Source organism: Hibiscus syriacus, unplaced genomic scaffold (assembly GCF_006381635.1).
Source record: "Hibiscus syriacus cultivar Baekdansim isolate YM2019G1 unplaced genomic scaffold, ASM638163v2 tig00111832_pilon, whole genome shotgun sequence".
NCBI lineage: Eukaryota > Viridiplantae > Streptophyta > Magnoliopsida > Malvales > Malvaceae > Hibiscus > Hibiscus syriacus.
The window spans coordinates 338,330-354,161 of record NW_024063190.1 but is presented as its reverse complement, the minus strand read 5'-3'; the positions used below and the strand labels follow the sequence as shown (position 1 = coordinate 354,161).

The 15,832-nt window shown below is 31.2% G+C and overlaps 2 protein-coding genes across 2 annotated transcripts; both read left to right on the top strand.

The window, feature by feature from the left end:
• The first annotated feature begins 3,299 nt into the window (after window positions 1-3,299).
• LOC120171274 lies at window positions 3,300-4,555 on the top strand. Its single transcript, XM_039179002.1, has 2 exons — window positions 3,300-3,784; window positions 3,815-4,555. Exons 1-2 carry the CDS (start codon window positions 3,406-3,408, stop codon window positions 4,363-4,365), a joined length of 930 nt encoding a protein of 309 aa, XP_039034933.1. The 5' UTR covers window positions 3,300-3,405; the 3' UTR covers window positions 4,366-4,555.
• A 5,427-nt stretch (window positions 4,556-9,982) lies between these two features.
• On the top strand, window positions 9,983-12,012 carry LOC120171272 (caffeoylshikimate esterase-like). Its single transcript, XM_039179001.1, has 8 exons — window positions 9,983-10,308; window positions 10,468-10,497; window positions 10,599-10,728; window positions 10,829-10,975; window positions 11,044-11,174; window positions 11,263-11,400; window positions 11,522-11,620; window positions 11,732-12,012. Exons 1-8 carry the CDS (start codon window positions 10,030-10,032, stop codon window positions 11,939-11,941), a joined length of 1,164 nt encoding a protein of 387 aa, XP_039034932.1. The 5' UTR covers window positions 9,983-10,029; the 3' UTR covers window positions 11,942-12,012.
• The last annotated feature ends 3,820 nt before the right edge of the window (window positions 12,013-15,832 follow it).

Sequence of the window (15,832 nt, the reverse complement as noted above, 5' to 3'; positions counted from 1 at the left end):
TAGTTTTGGTGAGGGCCTTTGTGTAATTTCGTACATGGATAAGCTATTCCCGCGGACACTGTAACTTTGAAAACTTGCAATTTGATCATTATAGCATATTGTTATATATATTATAATTCGATCTATTAATTTTTATTCATTATAATTTAGTCATTGATTTACTTATATATATTTTAGGTAAAATAACTGATTTAGCCCTCATAATTTTATTAATTAATATTTTAAACCCCGAATAACATGTTTTAATTTCTTTTAATTTGATATACGAATTTGATATAATTTTAATCTAGTCACTAAATTAATAAAGGGGTAGAATAGCATGTTTAGCCACTGAAATTTTAAATAATTAATTACGAATTAGATATTTATTTTTAATATATTCTAATTTAGTCATTAGTTTTAAATTATTAATCATTTTTATATAGTTTTAATTTCATTTATTTTAGTTGTTGATTTAATTCTATATGTTTATTTGTAATATATTATTATTAGTAGTATTATTATTACAAATATATATATAATAAATAATTATTTATTTTATTTTTCTTTTTATTAAAATCTTTATATGAATTATTTTTTATATAGAATAATAATAATAATCCTATTTTAATAATATTAAAGAAAATGACTGTCTTAAAGCACCTAGAAGTTCGTTTTCTGATATTTCTACCCTATAAAATATATTATTTTTAAGAAATATTTTATTTATATTTATTTTTTAATATCGAAGAAAAGAGATGTCTTAAAGCACCTAGAAGTTCTTTTCTGATATTTCTAAATAAATAAATATCTTATTTATATAAAAATTAATAAATTTCCTTATAATTATACTAGTAAATTTGAAATGACATAATTATAGATTAAATATATTTTTGAATATTTAAATTTATAATAATAGAGACAAATTATAATTAATGAGTACCAAATTTTGGGCATTATAGGGGTGATAATCATTCCCTAAACGTAATCGACCACGAATCTTTTTTTATTAAAATTTTTTGGTTATATGTAGATCAGTTTTATCTTTTAAATTATGTTTTATTCAAAACTATTTTAAAAGATTGTTTTTAGGTATTTGACCTACCTAACCCAAAAGGTCAATGGTGACTCCCAAAATATTTTTTTAAATAAAATCATTTATTTATTCGTGTTATTTTTCCCGTCAAGTTAAAAATTTCGTGCCCGGATGAAAACCGGTTACGAAAGATATTCATTTTAGATTTAAAATTATTAGGATCAACATTTTAGTGTCTTTACATTATTGAGACAACTGCAACCTTTACTGTGAGAAAATGCAGGGCATCTTAGAGACAGGTGGGTGAAGCTGAAGATGCCTAGTTTGCATGTTACTGGGGCATTGGTCGGCATTGCCTGGTATTTACTCGATAAAAGGCATGCTTTGATCCGAGTAAAAATGGGAAAGGGGGCTTGATTTGGATATTTGGAGTCCGCGAGATGCCCTGGCAGCATAAATATTCATTTTCCTTTCCATATGGTTGGATTTACCTTTTTAATTGATTTATTTAACACGTTTAGTTGATTTATATTAAATTTCCTTTCAAACTCAAATATCAGATTTCTTTTTAAATTTTCGGTAATAAAGTTTTTTTCCCCTTCAAATGTAAATGGTGAGGAGTTCAAAAATGAGAAAAATAATGTATCCATTTCATGTTTATTAAATAACGGAATATATATTATACTAAGGAAAGGACAATTTTGAGAAGTTTTTATTTTCTTTCAATTTGACCTCTAACATTTGATTTATTAATTATAAACGTTTATTTTTAAAAAATAATTTAGGTTTGACCAGCAAGAATGCCATTTGATTTATTATTTATAAACGTTTATTTTTAAAAATAATTTGGACTTGACCAGCAAGAATAATCTAAACGAGATGTGTGTACATGACAGTGATGTATTGTGTTAATTGTATAAAAAATAATATATATATATATATATATATATATATAATCAAAAAATTCATATTATACTACTTAGTTCATCAAAATTCATTTATAATTTTAAAAAGGCTTAAGGACTACCTTTTGTCAATGTAGTAAACCTAATTTAATTATATCATGTTTGTTCATATGGTATTTTCGAATCAATTTAGCTCGAAGTTATTTAATTATATATATATGTAAAATATTTGTTATTGTTTACGGATTAAGTTAGGGTTTAAGATCTAGAATTTAGGGTTTATAATTTAAGATTTAAGATTTAAGGTTTAGAATGATGGACTAAATTGATACGAAAATATTATAGTGGAGAAAACAATAGACTCAAATGTTGAAATAAACTTTTCAGAAAACGTGAGCAGAATAAGAACGCGGGTAAGGTGTAGAAGATGTTAAGAGGTTTGGTGACCACCCATAACAAGGTTTGGTATGTAATTAGCGGAGGAGTACATAAGTTGTGGCAGCACGTGAACCATTCGCACATCTCATGGTTAGTCAAAGCCCGCGAAAGAAGAGTAGCGTGTAAAACGTTCTTCGCTGCAAACACACGAACAAAATTTTCCAACAAACAAATGTGAACAAAATAGAGATGGAATGGAAACACAGTTGGAGCAATCCCAATACTCGGATACCCATGCCGAACCTTGACTTCAGTCCACCGCTAACTTCCGTCACTCTACCGAGCACCACCAAAACCCAAACCATTGACCCACCGCAATCAAGCTAAACTCCATGTTACTAGTTTGATTCTTTTTTAACATTAAAGTTTTTAATTGAATTAATTATATTAACCGATCTTATTAAACCTCAGAGGTTTAAATACTTTCCAAGATGTAGCTTTTTCCATGAATTACTCTCTGAATTTAAAAATTACAAAATAATTATTATTTTTTGAACGATTAGAAAATATTATTAATCACTAAATTTTATTAAAATATTAAAGTAGTATTGGAATATTATTAAAAATCTATAATTTATTATTAATTATTTTATATATTTTTAAAAAAATAACATAAAAATGATGAAATGAAATACTTGTATTAATTTGACCATGACTAAAACTAGAATGGTCCATGATATAAATTTTCAAACTCATCTCCACCTCATCAAAAAGCCATTTTATGAATAAAAACACCAACGTTAGGCCTCTGCGTTGCTGACTCGTCCATCCCATCTCAATCCGACGTGGTCCCACATGTTCTGCACCACTAGCCAATTATTATTTGCCACCTCAGCACGGCAATTTGTTTTTTGTTTTTTTATTCTCCTTTCTTTTGCCTTTAAATCCCCAGCTTACCCGCCGTCTCAAACCTTCTCTTCTTATCTTCTCGTTCACTCTGCAAAACTCTGGCAGCCCTTTATTTAAAGTTTTGGTACCATTGATCTGTTTCCCTTTTAGATTAGCTAGATTGGGATCGAACATAAGGCATTGTTTGGATATTCAACCATGGAAATCTCAGTTATCAACAGAATCAGCGATTTTGAAGCTAGCATAACCTCGCTAAACAACCCATCTTTTCTTTCCCAAATTTACGCTCTTTCTGGGATTCAATCTTTCCATTTTTGGAAATGGGGAGCCTTGATTCTTGCCCTACTGGCCTCCTTATCTACCTTAATCAATAGGCTCAAGGTTTTGATAATCAGGTTCCGACGAAACCATTCTTTACCGAATCAACCCCTTCTTTACGGAACGGAATTCGATACTGACACGGACAGTTCCTCTTGTTCATCATCGGACGACGAAGGAGAATATGATGAGCCCTCCACTTCTCAGAACTGGCGACAAGTCGATGAGGATTTTCGAGTTAGGGGGTCGGGTCATTTCATCGACGATCAGTGGAGGAACGATCGTTTCGCGCTACGGAAGAGGAGAAGCAGCATCGGCGATCTATTTTCTTGGGCTGAAGAGCTAACCACCGGTAAAAGCGTGGTGAAGCTCTGGGATAATCTCGGATTAGGGTTCCGTTTTGACCTCGATGAAAGCGATAACGTTCTGAACGTTTACGACGTTAACAAGGAGACGAAAATCGGGACGATTTGCGGGGGTAAGAGCGAGTTTCAGGCGGTTTCAGCGCCGTCGTCGTCGTTGCCAGCTGTTGTCGTATCCGCCGTCGCAGATTCTTCGACTGGAAGAATCGCTGTCAGTGCATGGGACACGCGCCTTCATTGCCGGCAACCGGCGATTCTCACAGAATGGAGCCCCAAAAAACCAATGGAGAAAATCTCAGCGGTCAATGCTAACGGCGTCGATAAGGTTTACGTCAGGGGTGACGTCACGGGGAAGTTAACGGTCGGTGATATGAGGAAGGCGAGCTCGCCATTAAGGAACGTAACGGATTCCGACGTGGATACATGGTGGGATGCTGATGCCGTCATCGGTTCGGACGAGTCAACGTGTCTCAGTTAACCCCGTTTGTTTTGAAAGAATAAAACCTGGTTAAAATGTGAACAAAAAAAATGGTGAATGGTGGAAGGACACCTTCGTAAATATTCATTTATCATAATATTAAAACTAGTGGCAAAAATCTGTACGAGTAATTTTCAAAAAAATAATTTTATTTTTAATAAAAATAATGAAAGTATTGTTTTATAAAATATACATTTGATAATTTTTTGACCTATTTGATATCACTTGTGATATAAAATTCAATTAATTTTTAATGTGTAAATTATACGATGTGTGTGTATGTGAATTTGTATATGAAAAAAATGACATGCGTATTATGTATCAAAATTATATTGCACCAGTATTATTCATAAAAGTAATTTATGCACTTTATAAATGGGTCATATACATTTATGAACACGTGTTAATGATTAATGTACTAAAAATATTATCATAAATTATCTCAACCCCAAATTTTATCCCTCTAAGAAATAGTGATTTTAATTTAACCTCTTTAAAATTATACGGTAATATAATTACAAAAGTACATTAATGTTTTGCATGCGGTGCAAATTGTTTTGTTGATTAGCGTATGTATTATTTTCATCCATCTAAATTAGGAAGGTTTTTAATAAGACGTGCGTTAATATTTCCTTGTATGATTTCTCCGGTAATGAAATCATACTCTTTACCGATAAAAGAACATTAATACTCCCTCGTGTCTCTAAAAAAGAGCAATTTAGGCTCCCACTTTGCTTTGGAAAAAGGATTCTAACTTACCATATGATAAAGACCTTGATTGAGGATTGTTTAATTATATATAACCAGACAAGCAATTGAATTCGCTGGATTGATAATGAGATGGAACTACCCTAGACAAATTCTCACCAAATTTCTGGCTTCCCTTTGCTTTCAATTATTGCTTAGATTTCCTGATAATCGGCTACGACAAATCATTTCCCAAACCGCCTAACTTTTGCGACCAATCTCTCTCCGATTTTGAGTGATGAAGCCTTTAAACTCACCGCCCCTTTGCAGCTAACGTCTCATTCTGAAATCAATCTTCAATGAAATCAATTTTATTTTTGTTTTAATTAACTTCACTCCTATAAAATTATATATATATATATATATATATATATATATATATTAAATGCTTCATTTTTTACAAGTACATTAATATTAAAAAGATATAAATTATACCCGTGTTCTAAGTACAAACTAACAAAACTGAGCATGAACCAAGTGACCTCGGTGGTAAAAGAATTGTTGTCATTCCTTGAGATTTTGGATTCGAGCATAAGAAATGCCAAGAGAATGAGCATTTAATGTCTAATGATTGAGAATTATCTTTGAACGAATACTACTATGAAATTTATATACTAAAACTGCTAAGAAATTTGGTGGGGATTTTGGTCCCTTGTTTGTTTTCAAACCAATACATATCCATTTGACACCAGCACTAAAATCTAACGGCGTTGTTAAGACCATTCATTTAGGAGTGCAACTGACCTGCACGGCTGCACATACAAAACTGGGATAGTAAAACGACACCAACATTTACATCTAAAACCTTGAATCTCCATGCAATAACAGTCCAGTTTTAGCAAGCCGTTTATATGCAAAAACTACAAAATATTTTGTCAATCTTAAGTTGGCAGACGGAGTTCTTAATGGACAAAGAAGCACTGACATTCATTCTATTTTAAAATGGGCCTAAAACAGAGAGCAGCCACACATACTTTTGCTGTAAACGCTGTGGTTCATATTATCCCACATCGAGTAGGGAAAACCCCTCTAATTCATCTTTAGAACCTTCGTTTTCCAATCCTTATTATTCAGTAGAAGACGTGTCTCTCGCATGTACATGTTATTGATGCTTTGCCCCATTTTTTGACTCATCATTATTAATAGTTTTAATAGTGGAATGACTAAAATGGATTTTTTTGGTGACCAAAGTTCAAATAACCTAAAATCGCATGACCATTATTGCAGTTTATCCTTAATTTTATACTTCATTTCTTAAACAAATAAACTGAAACTAGGAGTAGCATTTTTGTTTTTAGTCAAGATCACAGAGAAAAGAAAGAAGAAAATCACTTTTATTTTACTAAAATATGCATATGTTGTTAAAAATAATATTTACAACAAAAAATAATTAAAAATATTATTAAAAAATATATCAACGAGGCATTATCAATTATTTTTGTTTGAGTCATTAAAAACTATGGTTATCAAAATCGGACCGGATCGGTCGATTCAACCGATTAAACCGTGAACCGGAGCCGATGGCCTATCCGGTCCGATTACCTCACAAAATCGGTCTGGCAATGAACCGACTAAAAATCGGTAGAACCGACTGAAAACCGATAAAACCAGGGTGAACCGACTGAAAACCGGCAAAACCGCCGGTTCACTTTTTTTCTTTTAAATTTTTTTTTAAACCAAACGACGCCATTTGTTCAACGAGCCAAGTCAAATTCGAGTATTGCTGAGCTCGACTCGAACTCGAAAACTTTAAAAGTAAGCTCAACTCGACTCAAAAACTCACGAGCTAAAAAATATCAAGTTCAACTCGAACTCGAAATATAATATTAAAACTTGAACTCGAAAAGGCTCGAACTCAAAAAAAAATTAGAAGTTCGATTGAAGCCTAAAATTTGAGCTCAATTGAAGCGAAAGAATAGTTCGCTCTGTGCTCACCAAAAGGCTCTATGATTTTGAATGTCAAACTACCTCTATTATTTATAGAAGTAAGTTGGATGCTCTTCTATGTTTCTTAGCCATGTGGGATTATTTTGTTCTTATATTTTTAATCTTTAAACTTTTGGGATGCTCTTCTATGTTTCTTAGCCATGTGGGATTGTTTTTTTTTATAAAAAAAAATAAACCAAATGACATCATTTGTTATGATTTTTTTAAGCCCTAACTTTATTTTTTTCATTATAGTTATATAATTATATTTATTATTTAATATGTTTTACCTTAAATATTATGTTGTAGTTGATTTGAATCATTTTGTTTCACTTGATTTTATGATTTTTAATTTATATATGTTATGACTTGTGATATTTTTATATCTTTTAATATTGTAAACTTAAAAAAAGTGTTACATATATATTAATATTGCTTTGAATATTATGTAAAATTAAAAAAAAAATTATTTTATATAAAATTCGGTTCAACCGCGGTTGAACCCGGTTGAACCAGTGAACCAGTACTTTCACCGGTTCAATGTCCGATCCGATTTTAAAAACATTGTTAAAAACGAGAGTAAAATCATAAATATCACAAATCCAAAATAATATTTTTTTTATCTAAATATATAAGAATGTGAATCCAAAAATAAAAAAACTTTTTATCCATAATCTTAAATTACACAAACTAAGCACAAACCAACTTATCTCAGTAGTTAAAATGAACAATTGTTATTACTAGAGCTCATGGGTTCAAGTACCAGCGATTCATTAGGGGGATTGAGCGTTCATTTTCAAATGCATGAGAGTATTTAGAACAAATACTAATTTATAATCACTTTAGCTTAATAAAAAAATATTAAAACCAAAACGTTTATTAAATTTATAAAAGGGTAAATTACACCAATCATCACCGAACTTTACTCTCTCTCCTATTTCACTCGCTGTCATTAAATTCGTTTAATTTTCTCACTGAATTTAACATAATTACATTTTTTCACTTAGTCATTTTCTCACTAAACGACGTTATGAATGAGTTGTTAGATAAATGCAAAACGACATAATTTTGATGAAATTTTGTTTTTTAAAATGACATCGTTTTAACACCGTTAAGTATTTAACGACTTGACAAAAAAAATACTAATTATATTAAATTTAGTAAAAAAAATGAATGGATTTAAAGTATAGTGAATGAAATAGGAGAAAGTGCAAAGTTCATTGATTATTAGTGTAATTTACCCTTTATAAAATTTGTTGGTGAAATTGTATTTCTTTTTTACTTTTCTTTACCGTGTATGGTCAATTCAAATGTTTAGTGGATTGAGATAAACTTTTTTCAAAGCACACTTTTGAAGTTTTAATTTATTTTGGCATTAAAAGAAAAAAGCACGTGGATCTTGACCTCGGGCAATAATTTAAGAAAGGATAAATTACATGCTTACTCATTGAACTTTACTCTCTCCTATTTAATTCATTTTAATTTTAATGTTTTTAATTTACTCCCTAAATTTTAGACATTGAACTTTTTTATCACTCTGCAATTGAACTTTTTTATCACTCTACGGTTAATTTTATAATGACATTATGACGTGAATACATAAATAGTTTTTAAATCATTAAAAGATTTCACAAATGACACGTTAAAGAAAAGGTAAATTATTTTTGCTTTTGCATCTTTACTCTTTCTTTCTTCCTTTTTCTTCTCCCATTTCTCTCTCAATTTCTCTGGTATATGAGTTTTTTCTCTAATTTTCTTCCTTTTTCTTTCTCCATTTCTCTTCATTTTTACTCTTTCCTTTTTCTTTCCTTCTTTGTTTTGTTGTTTCTTCTCCCATTATTCTATGTTTACTATCTTGAAAGTTAAAATATATTGATAGAAAAAAATAAAAAAAAAATCAACAATGGAGAAAGAGAAATGAATTTATCGGAAATAATGGATACCCCATAAAAGGCTCATATCACCACTCTACTCTCTAAGTTTGAGATACACATTTTCTTCAACTATTTTTTTTTAGGAAACTCTTTTTCTATTTTTTATTTTTAGTTGCTTTCTTATCTACTGCTTGTGCTTATTTTTTTAGAGAATTGATCTTCATCTTTTCTGGGTTTTATTTTCATTATATTATTTTTTGATTTGTTTCTTCCGTTAATGGGGAAAGATTGTGAAGAAGGTGTGAGAATGAAGAAGATTGGGGAATTGTTCATTTAGATTTTGCCTTCAACTTGCTTAGAATCCATGATTTTTTGTTGCATTGGTTTGATCCAAATTGATTTTTTTTGGGATTTATTTCGTCAAACACTGTATGTTCAAATGAGATTAGGGGAGAAATGGAGAGATGAGGCGAGGAAGAAGAATGATGAAGGAAAGAGCCAAAATGAAAAAAAAAATATTTAGATTAAAACTACGTCTCTTTTTCTAATTTTAATTTTTAGTTGCTTTCTTATCCACTGCTTGTGCTTATTTTTTTTTTTGTGAGAGAATTGATTTTCATCTTTTCTGGGTTTTATCTTTATTCTATTATTTTTTTGGTTTGTTTCTTCCGATAATAGGGACAGATTGTGAAGAAGGTGTGAGAATGAAGAAGATTGAGGAATTGCTCATTTAAATTTTGTCTTCAACTTGCTTAGAATCCATGATTTTTTGTTGCATTGTTTTGATCCAAAATTTTTTTTATATAATCCAAAATTACATCGTTTTGATGTTGATTTCCACACCATCAAACCCTTAGAAAGAAAATGGTTAAGTGACAAAAAAAATCAATATATAAAATTCAGTGAGTAAATTAAAAAAATTGAAAGTATGGTGAGTAAAATATTAGATAGTAAAATTCGGTGAGTAAGCATGTAGTTTACCCTTTAAGAAAATGTACTAAAATGCATTTGGTCCCAGTTCGCTTCTCCGTCCAAATACCACAGTATAATAGTAAACCCACGACAACCTCCAGCCGCGCTTCACCAACCCGTCGCACGAAGGCCGAAGCCATTAGCCATGGATCTCTCTTTATTTTTCAGATCCCAACCACTTTTCTTTCCATCCCTTCATCGGCGATCAACCCTCTCGATTCCCTTGATTTCTCCACCGCTTCAACTTGGTGGAAGCCTTCGCATGGTGGTGGCAGCCGCTGCAACGTCGAAGAAGACGATCGAGGGCGTCAGCGAGGAGTTGAACTCCATTGCTTCACAGAATCTCGACTACGCTGCTGCTCGTAGAAGAGTTCGATCTGCTTTCGTCCCAGTCCACCAGCAGCTTGATCATCTCTTATTCAAGGTTTGTTTTTCCTTTTTACTTGCTGACTCATTCTGATTGTACCGAAAGTCCTATACTATTCCAAATTTAAAATCTAATTCATATTGTAACAGTAGCTAATATTTACTTTCTTGTTATATATATTTTTTTCCTTGGGGAAATATATGGAATTGGTGGCAGATGGCTCCTGCTGGTGTAAGAGCAGAGGAGGTAAGCGTTTCCTTGTATTTATTTGAATTTGTCTCTTGTTTGCTCAGTCAATTTGAAATTGAAGTGAAACTTAACAATCTTGTTTTGACGTTTCTTTGCAGTGGATAGAGAGAAACTCGAAGGGATTGGAGGTTTTCTTTAGACGATGGATGCCAGAACCTGGGGTTAGAATCAAGGGTACTGTGTGCTTTTGCCATGGATATGGTGATACTTGTACTTTCTTCTTTGAAGGTCGGTCCTTTTTTTCTGTTTCTTCATGTTGTACTTCATTTCCTGTACTTTAAACATGTCCGAGGACATTGTTTGACGTATCAAGAATCCGAAATTACAGGCATTGCTAGGTTCATTGCAGCATCCGGTTACGGTGTTTATGCTATCGATCACCCGGGATTCGGCCTTTCGGAAGGATTGCATGGTTACATCTATAGCTTTGATGAATTAGCTGACAATGTCATTGAACAATATGCAAAAATAAAAGGTATGAAATTTGTCAATTACTTTGTCATACATTTGTTGCACTTTTATGTTGATGTGGTTGATTTTCAGAAAGACCTGAAGTGAAAGGATTGCCCTGCTTCATACTTGGACAGTCCATGGGTGGAGCTGTTACACTCAAAGTCCACTTCAAGGATCCACATGGATGGGATGGAATGATCCTTGTAGCTCCAATGTGTAAAGTAAGTTAAATATGGATATTTTCACTGTTTTATGACATCTGAAGTTTACATTCTGTATCCGATATTCGATACTTCTGTCGCGTGTTAGATTGCGGATGACGTTAAGCCTTCGGAACCGGTTGCGAAAATTTTGACATTTCTATCTAAAGTTATGCCAACAGCGAAGCTTGTTCCACAGAAAGATCTAACTGATTTGATGTTCAGAGATCCAAGGAAAAAGAAGATGGTTAGTAGATGTTTCCTTCAGTCGCCCTATATGGAGTAGCTTTTGTAGTTTTGATGATAAAAAACTCCCATTTTATTTCATATGCTTTATGATGGTGTTATATCATGTCTTCTCCTTCAAGGCTGTGTACAATGTGATTTGTTACGACGACCGGACACGATTGCGAACAGCCGTTGAACTCCTGAATGCCACAAAGGAAATCGAGGATCAAGTGAAGAAGGTCGATTTCCCGATTCATTAGTCTCGTATGCTGTTCCATTTCTTATTGTGTACAGCACGCTGGATGCTTTTACATTGCTGCAATCTAAATTCGGAACTCGAGTGCTTGCAGGTTTCGTCACCGCTGCTGATTCTTCACGGAGCTGCAGATAAGGTAACGGATCCGGCAGTGAGCCGGTTTCTTTATGAACAAGCCTCAAGCAAGGACAAGACGTTGAAGCTGTATGAAGAAGGGTATCACTGCATTCTGGAAGGAGAACCTGATGACAGAATTTTAACTGTCCTTAATGATATTATTTCATGGCTGGATGCTCATTGCTAGGTTTTAATACATACAATTATTGTTATCGGCAGAACAGCAAATTAGTTTTTTTATTAATAAGGTGAGCAGCTTATTCCCTTTACTATTTAATTTTGAAATAAAGAGAATTTTCTTTTAAATAAACATGATAAGCTAACGTATTATATAAATTATTATCATTGATATTAATGTAATACTATTTTAATTTAGGAATTTTAATTTAGGATAAAATATACAAATAGTTTTCAGTTAAAACATTAAGTGGCTGATTGGTTTGGGGAATGTGGGATCAACGAGGGAACAGAATCAACATTCCCTGTTTGGTTGGCCGGTAATCTCATTTCCGGTAATGTTTTATTACCAACAGTGGATTTTTTGGGTATATTATCGGGAATGTCATTATCCCATCCTATAGGTATTATTGGATTACAGGTGTTTTAGATTAAATTGCCTTTAATTTTTTTTTCAAAAATATTTTTATTCTGTCATTGAATAATAAAAATTCTACGAATATTAAATTATAAATTTATCCTTAAACTATTTTAAATTTACAAAAAAATCTATAATTAAAATTTTATATGAAGTTCAATGATTAAAATAAAATTTTACCCTTTCATTAAACCTTTTTATATTTTTAATTTTGTAAAAAAAATTATATAAATTTTATTAATTTAATTTTTTTAAAGAAAATATATAAATATCTTATAATAATATTATAGTAGAATTCAATTTATTAAAAATATATATATAATAAGGACAATTTGGTCAAATATACATTCCAATAATCTTTTATTCCTTTAACAAAACACGTTAATCTTACATTCTTGCTAGACCAGCCAAACACAAAATACAACATTCCCAATAATCTTATTTCATGGTAATCTTTTATTCTCACTGGTAATCTTACATTCAGTGAACCAAACGCACCCTAACAACAATATGAGTTTAATTAGATTTTATCATATCTCAAACAGAGGTTGACATCCAGCTTAAATTGTCCTCAATTTTTTTACATAAAATTCGAATTTGAAAGATAATGAATAAGTGGGTGACCATGTCTTATAATCGGGGATCATTTTATAATTTTTAATAGTCGGAGGACTTAAAAGTAAAAGGCTCTATAATTGAGGGACAATTTGTATACTTTACTCTTTAATTTAATACATAGACAGGTAATATTTACTTAATATAAAATTAATTAAATATATTCATTTTTAAATAAAAAAATAGACTAGTATTAAAATTCTCTCTTTATATATATGATTGCACTAAGTACTCGTGTTTCATTTTAGATTTAGTGGGGAGGGCCACTTTGTTCGATGAATGTGAAATGGTACGAACAATACTGTACCTTTATACGACTTAATTACATCATATATCCTTAAATTTTTGCTTTCTTTTAAATTAGTCCTCAATTAAATTTTTTATTTTATCTTCAAACTATGACTATAATTCTAAATTAATCCCCCAAACTTTTGAATATTTCAATTTTATCCTCAAACTATCATCATATGTTAATCACATCTCTTGTTTTTTTAGTAAAATAAAGGAATAATCACATCTTATATTAATAAAATAGTTTTAAAAAAATAGTAACTATTATGTAAATACTGATGTATATTTTATAATAATATGATATGACATAATGATGATTAATATTGTATCATATCTCAAAATCATTATTTAGAATGAAATGAAAGGATTCTTTGACTTTTGTTTTTGTTCTCTCAATTTATTTATAGTTCTTTTTATTATGTAAATATTGCAATGTAATACTGATGTACATTATATAATAGTTAAAAAATATATTAAATTTTAAATAATAGTTACCAATGGGGTTGTCGACTCATAATTTTTTTAATACGACCTTTTAAGGTCATGAATAAAAATAAAATCTAATATATTTAAAGGATGCTTAGAAGTTATTGCTCGAATCGAATTTGAGGTATTACACATGCAAATAACGTTACTATATTTTATAGTTCGTTTGTCCATGCAGTCAAATATATTAGTATCTACCTTTTGTTCAAATTTATTTTGTTAGATTTGTTTAACATTTTTTCTTGCATGTTCGTGTGATCTTAAGTAATTAATTTTTTACGTTAATGATTATAGAAAAATATCTTTACTATATGTTTAGTTTACAGTTGTGATTGTAAACCTCGATTGTAATTTGAATATTTTTTTTATTTTTAATAAAACTAATGACTTCCATCTTGTTCAAAAAATAAATCTCACATCCATGTTTGATATGTTATTTTAAAATATTAATAATAATAATAATAACTTATAAAGGAAAATCTAAATGTAGAACTTTGAAGTTAGATGATATCATGTAGTTACCCTAAAAGAAAAGTAATAAATTAAAAGAAGATGCCATACGAAATGAGTATTTAAGCTTAGATATGTAAATATAAAGACGTACAGCAGCTTTAAACAATTCTCAGTCTGGTCTTATACGGTAGAACGAACGCAGGCTGTATAGCATAGCCGTCTGCTCTCTCTGCCCTCTCATGCTTTTCGTTTGCATCCCCCCTCTCTTTTTTCTAAATAATATATAACATTAAAAACCCCACATGGCTATCCAATTTCATAGAGTTTTTTTTTTTAATACACGTGTTAAAAAAGTAAAGAGAAAGCCAAGAGTGTCATAAATCCACGCCTCTCGCCGATGCGATCCCGAGATATATTCGTTGGACAGAAACGTACGGGTTGACATAGATCCGAGAGATTCATCAGGCAGAGAAACAGTTTTTTCAGATTTGTATTACGTATGGATTAGTGTATCCACAAAAATTTTACTTCTTACATGTATATTTGGTTACGTTCTCGGTTTTAAGGTTTTGTCTTGATTAATTCGAATCAACTTACGTCGTATACCTGATTTTTTGTGAGTGCCGGCAGGAATTTTATTCATGCACAATAATTCAAACTCGAGATCTTAATTAAACGATATCAAATCGTTTACTACTTAAACCAACTCTTATTTGATACAAGTACCGACAGGAAACTAGCTGATAGTTAGGCACAAATACAGTACTCTCACATCTTCATAGTTTGACTTTGTTCAAGACATGCCCACTGATTTCCACCAACCATACTCCGATAGAGATGGTCATCTTTAAACGCCTATCCATGATCAATTTTGAATTTGGATGCTTCTATATCATAGGTGTTGGTGTATACTTTGCCCTAAGCAAGTAAGCATATATCTTTGCTTCAACTGATAAATCACTAATGTATCTTTTAAAGAAGGAAATCCGGAGAAAATAATTAAAAATTAGACGAAAAATTATAAATCTACAGAATAAAACTAAGAAGAGATGGATATGATGAAAGATATTTAGCGGTAACCACGACGAATAAATTAAAAAATCAAAAGATAAATCATAGGTCTACAGAATAAAACTAAGAAGAGACAGATATGACGAAAGATATTTAACAGTCTTGAAATGCCATTGCTGGCCTTCAATCTCGTAAAACCTTGCTTTCTTAAACACCTGAAGCCTTTTGATTTCTTAAATATATGCTGTGATTAATGATCGCGATATTTTTCTTTCAGGGGGACTGTCAGCATTAAAGCGTCTGGGTTGCTATGTTTATTAGCTATTTAGCCTTTAGTTCTCTGGTCATAGGGTTCTCTCTATGTAGGATCAGAAATAAGGCATTCAAGGTTTAACGCTAATCTCTTTATCGGAAACAAAAAAACTACTATAAATCGTCCACAAAATATGTTTCAGATAAACAATAATTTCATTTAAATAATTGATTAGGTAGCACACTTGGATAAAGGGGCCGGGGCAGGTGGTTTCTATCGGCACAGAATGGGCAATGACTAGAGAGAAAGTGGCTGAAACTCCATTTCCACACTTTTCCTGACGACAAAACAATCAATTCCATCGAGAGAAAGTC